Source organism: Podarcis muralis, chromosome 16 (assembly GCF_964188315.1).
Source record: "Podarcis muralis chromosome 16, rPodMur119.hap1.1, whole genome shotgun sequence".
NCBI classification, from domain to species: domain Eukaryota; kingdom Metazoa; phylum Chordata; class Lepidosauria; order Squamata; family Lacertidae; genus Podarcis; species Podarcis muralis.
The window spans coordinates 35,816,503-35,830,048 of record NC_135670.1 but is presented as its reverse complement, the minus strand read 5'-3'; the positions used below and the strand labels follow the sequence as shown (position 1 = coordinate 35,830,048).

Here is a 13,546-nt window from a genome sequence, read left to right as displayed (position 1 = left end):
CTCTATTCTATGATTCTGTGTTTCCCAGCTAATGCTATTCAAAGGTAAAGGTAAAGGTACCCCGTACGGGCCAGTCGTGTCCGACTCTAGGGTTGCGCACTCATCTCGCTCAAGAGGCCGGGAGCCGGCGCCGTCCGAAGACACTTCCCGGTCATATGGCCAGCGTGATGAAGCTGCAGCTGGCAAGCCAGCACCAGTGCAGCACACGGAGACGCCGTTTACCTTCCCGCTATAAAGGTACCCCTGCCCATACGGGCCAGTCTTGACAGACTCTAGGGTTGTGCGCCCATCTCACTCAAGAGGCCGGGGGCCAGCGCTGTCCGGAGACACTTCCGGGTCACGTGGCCAGCGTGACAAGCTGCATCTGGCAAGCCAGCGCAGTACACGGAAACGCCGTTTACCTTCCCGCCAGTAAGCGGTCCCTATTTATCTACTTGCACCCGGGGGTGCTTTCGAACTGCTAGGTTGGCAGGCGCTGGGACCGAGCAACGGGAGCACACCCCACCGCGGGGATTCGAACCGCCAACCATTCGATCGGCAAGCCCTAGGAGCTGAGGCTTTTACCCACAGCGCCACCCGCGTCCCTACCCCGCTATAAAGCGGTACCTATTTATCTACTTGCACTTAGGGGTGCTTTCGAACTGCTAGGTGGGCAGGAGCTGGGACCGAAAGACGGGAGCTCACCCCGCCGTGGGGATTCGAACCGCCGACCTTATGATCAGCAAGTCCTAGGCACTGAGGTTTTACCCACAGCGCCACCCGCGTCCCAGCGCCACCCGCGTCCCTCCTGTTATTCAGAGATTTACTAAATAGTTGCATGCGTGCAAGGATTACTGCTTGCACAGGGAGGCATTCCCCACTCTCCTCTCCCCAACACATGCTCTGTGCCACCTCCAGATCTGCTCCAGAGAGTTGGGGGTGGAGGAACCCAGAACAGATTCAGGGGTCACATGAGGGGAGGAGATGGGGGGCATGCAGAAGGAGAAATTCTTGCACTGATGGAACTAGTGACTTAGCACTAAATTGAACACAACTCTCTGATCCCGAAGGCAACCTACAGCCATCATGACTAGTAGCCATCAGTAGCCTCCATGGGTTTGTCTAACCCCCCTCTAAAGCCATCCAAGCCAGTGGCTATCTGGGCATCTTTTGCTGTGTGAAGAAGTCCTTAGCTATGTGCCGTGAGAAGATGTTCTTCCTTTTGTGCCTCCCTCCTTTTCTGCGCAGCACGGGAGGAGAGCAGAGCATTCAGAAGCAGGCTCTGCCACCCACAATCTCTACTGGCACAGTGCAACATACCCACCGACTCACTCCGCATTATGCACAGTTTCTGCTTTCTCTGCCCCTTGGCTTCTTCCAAGGCTGTCTCCTAATTAGTGCCATTTTCACCCTTCTCGGCAGGAAGTTCCCCTGGAACTCATTTGTCTAAACGATGTGAAGTTTATGAACATCAGAGAAACCTCACATCCTACCCCCGATCTTTTCTAGATCCGGTGTTTCTTGCCCCTTGGGGACAACTGCTTATGAGGGATCCAATTCCCTTCTGCTTGGGTGACAAAGCCCTGAAGGCTCCGAGTGTAATATGGAAAGAGGAGAGAAAAATATTCATTGTAGCAGATGCACCTGCAGAAACGCAGCTTCATTTCTGGGTTCGAATATAGTTAGGTTTCTTTTTGACACATGCTATGATCTATTTCTCATTCTGAGCCTGCAGCTCCCTGAGGGCTGCCATCTCTGTTGCTGCTTACCTCCCCACTTCTTCGGGTCCAGGGGTCAGCGCTGCCTGGGTGAGAGAAAGCACTGTAGTCCTCAATCCACTCTCCTGGGATTAAAAGCCAGTGAATTCAACAGGACTTACTTCTGAGTTCACCTGGTTTATATTAAAACCTCATCCTGCACCCATAAACCTGGGGGCAGGAGCGGTTCCCTTTGACTCCATTGATAACTGCCTTTTTGTGGGTGGGTGCTGACATTTTAGCAACATACGGATCCACACCTGGAGAATGAGTTTGCTATTACTATATAGGCTGTGCCACAAAGTTTACTGCAGGTAAACAGTGCCATAAGCTGAATTCATTATGCAAATGACACGCAATCATGCAAATATTAATTATCTGAGGATGTCCACAGACTTCATTTGGCAGATGCAGGAGCGGTTTATTTGTGCTTTCTCTAGGCCTCTAATTGCAAAATAACACTGAAGTGCTGCTCAAATAAATTGCCTTTTGGAGGGTGGGAATGGGGGTGGCAGAAGGAATACCAAGCCTCTGTCTTGTGATAACTGGGACATTATCTTTCTGGACAACAACTGCTCTCACCACATATCAGCCCTCCAGTACCAACTACCCCATTATCTTGACATGCAGAACATGATGGAAGGATAGACTTGAAATGCATGTGCCTGGAGATGCTGAGAGCTCACTTAAAACTGCCTGAGAAACTGCTGAGATGAGCCAAAGCTCAGTGGTAGAGCCATGGCTTTGCATGCAGAAGATCCTGGGCTCAATCTCCAGCTAGGGAACCCTATCTGAAACCCCGAAGAGCTGCTGCCAGTCAGTATAGGCAGCACTGAGCCAGAGGGAACAACGGACTGACTCAGAATAAGCTTCCTATATTCCTATACGATCATAGAATTGTAGTCGCAAGGGACCCCGAGGTTTATTTAGCCCAATCCCCTGCAATGAAGGAGTCACAGCTAAGAGATCCCTGGCAGGTGGTCATCCAACCTCTGTTTAAAAACCTCCAATGAAGAAGAGTTCAACACCTTCCAAGGGAGTCCATTCCACTGTCAAACAGCTCTTACTGTCAGAAAGTCCTTCATCATGTTGAGTCAGAATCTCCTTTCTTGTAACTTGAAGCCATTGATTTGGACTTGACCCACCGGACAGCAGAAAACAAGCTTGCTCCATCATCATGTTGCAACCACACCTTAGCTAGCTTCTATCTGTACATGACAAATATATGTGACCCTCCCAGGAAAGTTTAAGTTTCTTTTGAAGTGTTGCAGCATCCTGGCTAACTTTATTTTCACCCCAAGCTAGTAATGTGTGTGTGACCCTAAGTGTGTTTGTGCCCCCTCAATATTCCCTTGTGCATGTGCACACAAAGGCAGGACACACAGACCCACTCCTCTGCTGAGTTCTCACCCCCTTCCTACTCATCAAGTGACTGCTCTGAAGGGAGGAACAATCCTGAACCCTGGGTTATGTCACCAAGTGCCAGGGATTACAACAGTCGACAGACACCTACAGGTTCCGGATTGCATTGTGATGCGTTTTAATTGCCATAAGCTGCTTTGGAGGCCAATCTTGGTTGAATCACAGGGCACAATAAAGGCATGAATAACTGGCCAAACAATCACAGTGTTAATTTCAACAAGGCCAGCACCGTCAGCACATTCGCTGGTTTCAAATGTGTGGGGGTAGCAAGATCAGGGAGACAAAATCCTATGGAGTTCACAAGGACAAAGTGCTCGGCATGAAAGAAGGGAGTATCAGTACCAACACAACTGAGGGAAAAATAGCGAGGAAGATATTTGAGGCTAAGAGAAGGAGGGAGATGCTGGTGTGGCTTTTTGTTAGGCAGAACGCTAACCAGATCATTTGTAAGAAATCCACATCTCAGTTAAAAACACATGCAAATTCTCAGGACAACCAGCAATGGCTCATGAATATGGCCACTTCAATCATCCGCTGTCCATGGTGCTGAATGGAAGAGAACAATTGAAGGGTGTTTTTTTGTGTTTTTTTAAAAGAAGAAGACAGGATGACGATGCGGTTGAGGCACTGGTTCCCATGGTGTATCCATTTATTTCCATTTCTCTTTTGTCATCTTGGGTCAAACAGATTTTGCAAGTGCTGCAAAACCCTGCAAACCCAGCAAATGTAGACAACAGCAGTGGGCACTCTTTAGGAACTATGTCTGTCATATTAGCTTAAACTTTCTGAAAGGAGAACCAACAGCCCAATAACGACTGTTACCTTTAGGTCTGTGCAAATTTAATTTCTGTCAGCACAGCGTGGAATCTAACGTAAGGTTACAAAAGTGGTGCTTTTGAGAATCTCAGCAGCCAGCAGGTAAAAAGGGAAGATCAATGCAATGACTGAAAATGCCTCTGTCACATGTGCAGATCAGCTCTTGATACAGCATGCCATGAAGGGTGAGCAGGTGCTAACTAAGGATGTTTCTAAAATTTACCTCTGTCAAATTTCTTCTTGGATTTTGGAGTTTCAAGTACGCCGGTCTCCTTACTGAAATTGAATTTTGTTCGATTTTCATTTCAAAGCACACAGGCATGCAGTTTGTTGCACGGAATCAGAGAGCTGGAAGAGACCTCAAAGTCTGTCTAGTTAACCCCTTGACAAAATCTGTCGCTGCAGCACCCTACCTAAGTGGCCATTCAGCCTCTGTTTAGAATCCTCAAACATAAGGAGAGCTCACTACTTTCTGACATGGTCTATTCCACTACCCATCAACTCATATAATCAGGCTTATTCCTACTTAATGTTTAGTGAAAATCTTCAGTTCCTTCAATTAATGTGTGTGTGTGTGTGTGCGTGTGTGTGCGCGCGCGCTACCTTACTGTCAACTGTGACTAGTGATCACAGCTTTTAGATGCTATCTCTAAGATCAGAGCCAGAATGCCTCTGAATAATGATTGCCAAGGATAAACAGCTATTGTCTTCATCTCTCCCTTAAGGGCCAACATCTGGTTGGCGACTGGGAAGCAGGATTCTGCACTAGATAAGCCTTTGGTCTGATGCAGCAAGGCTCTTATGTTCAGCAGGGCTACAGTGGTGCAATTGCTTTGCATGCATCCTGGGAGGATGAGGCTGAGCAGGATAGCAACTTTATTGTTGTTGTTATATTGGATTTTTAAACCCTCCTTTCACCCAGCATGGGCTACAAGAATAAGGAAATGCTATACGAGCACAAATGTCTGCTTGTGTCACTGCCATCTCTGCTCCTGGGACAGAAATGGTGAGACCAATCAGGGAGCACTGGGTGTCTCAAATGTGCTGCCTCTCTAAGTGAGGCACCCTCCTGCATGGTGTTAGTGAGGATATGTGTGACCCCCTATCCAATTTGCTGGCTCCGAGAATTATAGAATTGTAGAGTTGGAAGGGAGAATGAAGTTCATCTAGTCCAACCCCCTGCAATGCAAGGATCATTTGCCCAAGTGCCAGGAGCAGCACTGAGGTTTTTGGTGCAGATCTCATCCAGTTTTGGAAAGCGTTGGGGTAGGGATGATGTAGATTCCAAAAAACCTTCCAATGCCTTTACAGTATGTATGTATGTATGTATGTATGTATGTATGTATGTATTATATTTAAATTCCACCTTTCTTCGGACACATTGAACCCAGACAGGCATACACCTGGCCTCTTATCCAAACCCACACCTACTTAGCTTCAGCAAGAGGGTAGCCCATATGGCTTCAAACCATATGCTGGGACCCCTCACCTTGACCATATATTTTGGTTGCTTTCCTCCCATGAATCTGCACTGACATATCGTGAGGTCTTTTACTGCCTCACATCGTGCTAGGGATGCATCGTGCTAAAAAATCAGACAGAGATTTTTTAAAAAATCAGTGGATATTCTCCATATTCTTCACGAATTTTTAAGGCAATTATTTTTCATTCTCACCCCAGAAAAGGCAGAGTAATTAGTGAGGTGCCATCAGAGAACAGAAAGGGATTTGCAAAACTCTTTTGATCGAATGCTTCAGGTACAGGCATCTGAACTATGAATCCTGCCATCCTCTGCCAAGTTGCAGGAATATACAGAATCCAAGTCCATCCTGTTAAGATTGAGACAAGGCCCAATTTCCTTCCCAAATGAGAAGGCAATTAAAGGTGTCAACAGAAGGGACAAATTGTATGAAAGAGCTTTCTTTGGCAAGCCAGAATGACTGTTTTCACACATATTATCTGTCACTGTCTGTGATAAAGGAGCTTTTACAGGTTTCCACAAGGTTGTTAAAGGGGCAGAGAAGCAGTGGATGGAGAAAGTGGATAAAGAAAGGTTTTTCTTCCTCTCTCATTACACTACGACTTGTGGGCATCAAGTGAAGCTGAATTTTGCAGGATTCAGGCCACACAAGAGAAAGTACTTCCTCACACAGCTCATAACTGAACTGTGGAATTTCCTCTCCACTATCCGAAGCATCATTTCTCTGACGGCCAGTTACAGGGACTCACAATTGGGGGAAGCGCTGTTGCACTCAGGTCATACTTTCAGGCTCCCCAAAGTTGACCGCCATAAAAACAGGATGCTATACTAGATGGCCACCTCATGAGAAGAGAAGACTCCCTGCAAAAGACCCTGATGTTGGGAAAGATTGAGGGCACAAGGAGAAGGGGACGACAAATCAAAGCCACACCCAACAGGGGCAGAAAGTTGCTCAGCTGGACCACACTCAATAGCTGTTTAACAAGGAACCGTTTGGCTCCTTGCGTAGACTGATCTCTGTTGTAATAAAAGCTGCAGTCCCCTTTCTGGCCACAGGCAGAGGTGGCGTTGCTGAGATAAATCAGCATCAGGAATGGCCTCACTGGCAAGACGGCTTGGAGCCAGCATGACTAATAATACCCCCTTTGGAAAGGAGGTGGTAGACAATTTTTTTGCAAGTCATAGCAACAAGCTTGGGAGTGTGAGGACTTTCAGAAAATAGAAGCTGGGTGATTGTTTTACAACAGGGCTAAAAAGACTCATGAAAGGTGAAGCGAGATGAGGCAATGAATTGCCTGCCTCTGTGTTACAACAACTATCAGCCACGCAACGGGGGAAGGGGACGAATTTTGATCGGCACCACAATGCAGGGGGCACATGCGGTTGCTAGTGTGGACAAACAGGAGCGTAAGGTAGGGGAGGGGGTGGACAATTTCATTAGAAAAAGGGTGCTGGGAAAATGGTTAAACCTTCTTCCCTTTCCACCATTTCCCTAAGAAGCAGCCATTAAAGCTGAACTACATAAACAATTTCCATATCCATAAGCAGAGTATTGTTATAGGCTGCCGCCACCCCAGTCCTTGCCAAGCCGTGCACACCATTCCAGGGGTCTTGGCCCAGGGTCTGTGCTCCTTTGCAGAATTGAAGATGCAGCAGAGGCTGTTGTAGCTTTAAGAAATATCATTTATTGACATAAAGGTAAAGGTAAAGGGACCCCTGACCATTAGGTCCAGTCATGACCGACTCTGGGGTTGCGACGCTCATCTCGCTTTATTGGCCAAGGGAGCCAGCGTACAGCTTCCGGGTCATGTGGCCAGCATGACTAAGCCGCTTCTGGCAAACCAGAGCAGTGCACGGAAATGCCGTTTTACCTTCCCGCCAGAGCGGTACCAATTTATCTACTTGCACTTTGACGTGCTTTCGAACTGCTAGGTTGGCAGTTGACATATTTACAGCTAAATATAGATGGAAGGAACCCAGCTCTTACAGCATGGTCACCCTAAGAGGGGCTTGTTCACCACAGCAGTGCAGCATTGGAGTGCAAGGCATTTCTCCCAGCCTGCCTTCAGCCAGCCTGCCCAAGATGGATCTCTCTTTGTTCTTCCTACTCCTTCTTCCCAGCACACCTTGCTAATGGCTCTTTTTCCCTGTCACCTCACACCCACTTATCCTGGCAACCTTCCAAATCCCCAGTCTCCATTCATACATCAGGGCAGGGAGGAAGGACAGTTCTCTAGCATTGCCAATGGCTCTCAATGGTCCTATGTTGTTTCTCAGTGGCCCTAGCTTGGCCAGGTCATTCTGCATATTTTGTATTTCCTCTGCAGCTTGTATAGTCCCTTCATCTCCCAAATAATCAAAATCCTACCAGCTATTAATTTCTAGGATTTAGGGGGTCCCACCACCCAACCTATAACAATACCAATATAAATGAAATAAGAGAGCACAAACAAGCATAATAATGTAAAATCCCAGCTAATGTAAAACACACTATTAATACAACCATTTCCTAAACCTCCATTCTATCCAACCATTACAATCATTCACTAGCTCCCCACTTTTCTATCTGCCACTCACACACACAGCAATGTAACAACCCACATAGAAAGGATCATAGCCAAGCATTAAAATGATAAAAACAAAAGGTTTGAAGGGGCAGGAGATCTGGGGACCCCCTTGCAAAGGACCCTCTGGCTACCCTCTAGCATTGCCCCATCTCTGGATCCATCTCTTGCAGACAAAACGGATTTGTGCCCCATCTTATTTTCTCTTCCATGAGAAAGGAGGCCACCGCTCTCCTTGTGCTGCAGTGAGCACAAAGAGAGATCAGAACTGCCCCCTTCACCCTGGCTCTCACTAATTGGCTCTCACAGATGTGTCTAGCTTACTTAAAGAGCCTTAAACAACAGCAGCCATCACCACCAGAAAACCCCCAATTATTTAAGACATCAGGAGACTATGCCCATTTGACAGGTTTGCAAAACAGGTCATTAGGACAGCTTCCCCCGGTTTCTAGAGCCACGCAAATGACCATTACCTGCCCAAGACATAGTCATAAACATTTCAGCTGAGCTGCTAATGAGATGTGGAGCTGGTTTCGTTCTGTCCCTGTTTGCTATTGCTGCTCTCTGCTCCCTCTGTGCACACGCAAAACAACTTTCTTCCTTTTTTTGCCAAAAATTAGCAAGGCACAAACTCCACATATTCATTGCAAGGTTAAACTCTCAACTGAAAGGTGTTTTGTTGACGTTAGGGGCGGGGGCAGAAATTCACGGGGCTTGCATTTTCAGGTGAACTTAACTTCTTCTGCACTTCTGAAACCAATCCACAAACTGAAATGAAGTGATTCTTCGAAATGAACACACCTCTGGGTGCAGTTCTCTCGCCACCGTGCCTAGAATGTGCTCCTGGAGGGCAGGCCCTGACTGACTCCAGCTACAAAAGCTGAGGCTGCAGAAGAGACCGGAGACCATCTTGGCTGTGAGTTCTGGAGGACCAGCTCCCTGGCTTGCAGGGCATTTCCACCTGGCCTGGGAGGGCAGGGTCCTGACTGACTCCAGCTACAAAAGCTGAGGCTGCAGAAGAGACCGGAGACCATCTTGGCTGTGAGTTCTGGAGGACCAGCTCCCTGGCTTGCAGGGCATTTCCACCTGGCCTGGGAGGGCAGGGTCCTGACTGACTCCAGCTACGAAAGATGAGGTTGCTGAACAGACTTCTTGGGCTGGGGTGCTGTTGCTGCTGTTGGGGTTTTTTATATCGTTATTTTAGATCTTGTGACTTATGTCTGAGTCCTGCATTGCAGGGAGTTGGACTAGACAACCCTTTCCAACTCTATGATTCTATGCAGAAATTGTTCCATTTCGTTGCATATTTTTTAAATGTCTTATTTATTGTTTATGACAATTTTTATGTTGTAGCCGTGTATTTTTTAAAAATGTTGTAAGCCTCCTGGAGCGTGGTTTGAAAGGCAGCATAAAAATAAAGTTATGCATGCATGCATGCATGTATGTATTAATGTACACAGGCCACATACTCCGGCTAGCCAATGGGATGCCCTCTAGATGGTGGTGAGTACAAATCCCATGAGCCCCAGCCAGCACGGCCAAAGGTTCAGCATGATAGGAATTGTAGTCACCAACATCTGGAGGAAATCACATTTGCTAGCCCTGTACTGGATGATGACCTACATTTTCAAGGTCCAAGAAATAAAAGACAAATCCATCAGAAATGTAACCAAAGAACCCAACGGAGCCCCATTGCGTTTGTGTGTTTGTGTCCCCCCCCCCTTCTCCTCCACTTTCCCCTTAAATATACATTAAGCAAATCCATTTTCCAAATCAGTGGCAGATTTATAAAGCCACCCGGATTAAGATACAGAGAAAGGCATCTTTAATCAGATATTCCCAGCATGGTAGCTGTAAATGTAACTGTTTTACACACACACACACACACACACACACACACACACACACACACTGTATACATCAGAGAGTGCCAGTTTGTGTGCAAACAGTGGGGCTGAGAACAAGCCAAAGGTTCAATAGGAGGGTTGATAAACACTTAGGACTGATTTAACAGGGAGGGGCAAGATCTCAACCAGGGCCGTCTTACCCATAGGCACTAGGGGTGTGGGTCAGCTGGAGCACCACAGGGGGTTCTTCTGCTGTGGGAGGCTCTGCGTGTTTGGGGGCGACCAAGCCAGCGAGATGCTGAGGTGGCTGGCTGGTTCCGCCCTCCTGCGTGCCTGGGACTGGGCAACTGGGGGGGGGGGGGCACCGGGCGGATCTTTGCACTCCGGCACCGCATATGCTTAAGACAGAGACAGCCCTGATCTCAATGGCACAGCACCTGATTTGCATGCAAAATGTCTCAGGCTGAGTCCCAAAGGATCACAGGGAAAGACCCTTCTCTGTCTTAGTCCTTGGAGAGCTGCCTGCTGTCAGTCACAGTAGACAACCCGGGGCTAGACGAATCAACAGTTTGACCCGGTATAAAGCAGCTCCATCTGTTCCCATGGTTACCACCACAACCAAACTGCTTCAGCTTGGCTGGCACCAAGCATAACATTCAAAAATTTCCTGTCCATTGCCTTTCAGTCAAATTTATTGTATTTGGGTCGCACCTATCCTCGAAGAAGCTCAGGTGACCTATCATGGAGTTCTCTGAGACACCAAATTACCTGAGGTTTAAAGCAGCAGCAACAGCTGTTGTTGTTGTTAATTCCCTGCCCTGCACCCTAAGGTCCCAAGATCAGTCGCAGCCATTTAAAATACAAAATTAGAAACAGTTTAAAACAACTAAATATCACAAAAATAGGATGAGTCCTAAAAATATGCATCTCAGGTGTCAAAGGCCAAAAACTGTATAATAGAGGTGCCAGGTGCATCTCCATGGACAGGGAGTTCCATAACTGAGGGGCTGCCACAGACAAGGCCCTCTCCTGGGCTGCCGCCACCCTGACCTTCTGAGGGTGGCAGAACTACCAAGAGGGCCCCTTCTGTTGATCTCAACACCCAAGAGCAGGCATAGGCAAACTTGGCCCTCCAGATGTTTTGGGACTACAACTCCCATCACCCCTGACCACTGGTCCTGTTAGCTAGGGATGATGGGAGTTGTAGTCCCAAAACATCTGGAGGGCCGAGTTTGCCTATGCCTGCCCAAGAGGATCTGTAGGGAAGGAGGCAGTCCTTCACATTGAAGTTAACATGGTGCTCTACAGATGTTAAGAGGAGAAGAAGAGCCTTGTTGGTGGATGAACCCTCTCATTGTTCTTATGTTTTATTGTGTGTTACGGATAATAATAATAATAATAATAATAATAATAATAAATAGAATCTATTCTAATGTTTTAAAGTTGCTTTCGGACCTTTTGTAAAATAACATCAAACAAATATAAGCAGCAGCAATAACGATCTGAGCTCCCTTAAACCATAGGACAATCGGGTCTACAGAAATATAGACTCCCAGAACTGCAGAGGTGGAAGGGACCCTGAGTGTCGACTGGTTTAATCCCCTGCAATGCAGGAATCTCAACAAGATCATACATGACAGATGGCCATCTAACCTCTGCTTATAAAGCTCCAGTGAGGAAGACCATTCCACTGTTGGACAGCTCTTCCTGTCAGAAAGTTTTTTCCTGATACTTAGTCAGAAATTCCTTTATTGTAAATATAATGGGCTTCTGCTGCCCTGATGCTAAACGCTTTTACTGGGGAACAAGTGCTATTTTTGAAGCAGGGGAGAAAAGGGAGCGGGGGAGAGAGACATTTATGACAGGTAATGGAAGAGTGACGGACAGTTGGATAGTGGAAGGGAATGATGGGCTGAGTGACAGAGAGTGAGTGGAAAAGAGAGACTGCTGGAGATGATGGATCAGAGAGGGAGATAACGCGTTGGGGTGAGCAACAGTGGAGAACCTTAGGCCCAGGGGCTAAATGTGGCCCCTCAGAACTCTCCCCAGACAATACCCCAAGCAAACACACTTACTGGCCCTGCTCTGTACCCCCCTTGAGTGTTTTTGCATGGTTGGAATCTGTCCTTACACACATTTATTAGTTGCCTGAATGGAGGACAGAGAGAGGTGCACATGAGAATGCAGTGCCATAGTGTGTATTGGCAGTGCCCGGGGCAAGGCAGGGATTGTGCACCCAACCTCCTTGCAAGCATTGCATGGGAGGCAACAGGCAGATTTTGCTGTGCCCCTGCGACAGCCGCTCCTCAAAGGAAGTCACCTGCTGGTCGTTGTATTCGGTCCACAAATGATACATAATTGATTACACACACACACACACACACACACACACACACACACACACTGAATTGTGTTCTGCATTGAAACGAATGGGGAGAAATAAGGGAATAACAATGAAACTTAAGTAATTTCCATAACTAAAATTATGCAAGTTATGCAATTTTGCCACAGAGGACATTTGGCCAATACAGGGTGGAATGGAAAACGATGCCTTCTTAAATCCCTAGGGAAAGAAGCAGTTGTTTTGTGCTAGAAATGTGTGTGGATTCATTTGTAATGCCGTAACATAAAGCCCTACCTTAATCACGTCTTCATCAGAGGACCTGCACTCCACAGATTCTAGAAGGTCAGTGACGGTTCCATCATCTTCCACTGAGACCACCTTGACAGGGACAGCAACAGTCTTCCCGGTGAGAATGGCCGTGTTCAAGATCTCTGCTTCCTAAACGACAAGGCACACCATTTTCAGCTGGCTGGAGGAAGGCTCACAACAGTTCCAAATTATTATGCACAGATTCATTTCAGACATTAGTAATTTAGGTCCATTAATTTTGATGTCTCTACTCTGAATAGGAGTAACATTGAATAACAGCCGGAATAATTTTTCTCAGGAAAAAAAACCTTCTGGGAAATTTCATCTGTAAGGGCACCTCCTAAAATGATTGTCTGACTTTGTTATCATAAGGACTAGAATCCTTTTCTTTGCCTTACAAGGCGACTATGCATTCTGATTAGTGCTAGAGACAGCCAGAAACTATCCATGCATTTGCACTTCCAAAGGGAGAATAGCCCAGCTTTCTTTCGGTGCGACCTGCCCAATAATTTCTTTTGTATTTAGCAATATCCACTCTAATTTAGGCTAAACAGATTTAACTGAGAATAAAAAGGTAAAGGTACCCCTGCCCGTACGGGCCAGTCTTGACAGACTCTAGGGTTGTGCGCCCATCTCACTCAAGAGGCCGGGGGGCAGCGCTGTCTGGAGACACTTCCGGGTCATGTAGCCAGCGTGACAAAGCTGCATCTGGCGAGCCAGCGCAGCACACGGAACGCCGTTTACCTTCCCGCCAGTAAGCGGTCCCTATTTATCTACTTGCACCCGGGGGTGCTTTCGAACTGCTAGGTTGGCAGGTGCTGGGACCGAGCAACGGGAGTGCACCCCGCTGCGGGGATTCGAACCGCCGACCTTTCGATCTGCAAGCCCTAGGCACTGAGGCTTTTACCCACAGCGCCACCCGCAGTTTAATAAGTCCTATTAAACACAGTGGGGGTTTTTTGGGAGCATGTACAGAGTGCCCATCCTAATGCCAGTGGACGGTGCCAAAAGACCACAGTTGGAGGCAG

The 13,546-nt window shown here is 47.3% G+C and overlaps 1 protein-coding gene across 2 annotated transcripts in view; it reads right to left on the bottom strand.

The window, feature by feature from the left end:
* LOC114586644 (transmembrane protein 132D-like) overlaps positions 1–13,546 on the bottom strand; it is a 455,854-nt gene that overhangs the window by 41,853 nt on the left and 400,455 nt on the right. For both annotated transcript variants that reach the window (XM_028710301.2, XM_077920813.1), the window contains one exon: positions 12,504–12,647. In XM_028710301.2, coding sequence (XP_028566134.2) covers positions 12,504–12,647 — 144 coding nt within the window. The remainder of the gene's footprint in view (positions 1–12,503; positions 12,648–13,546) is intronic.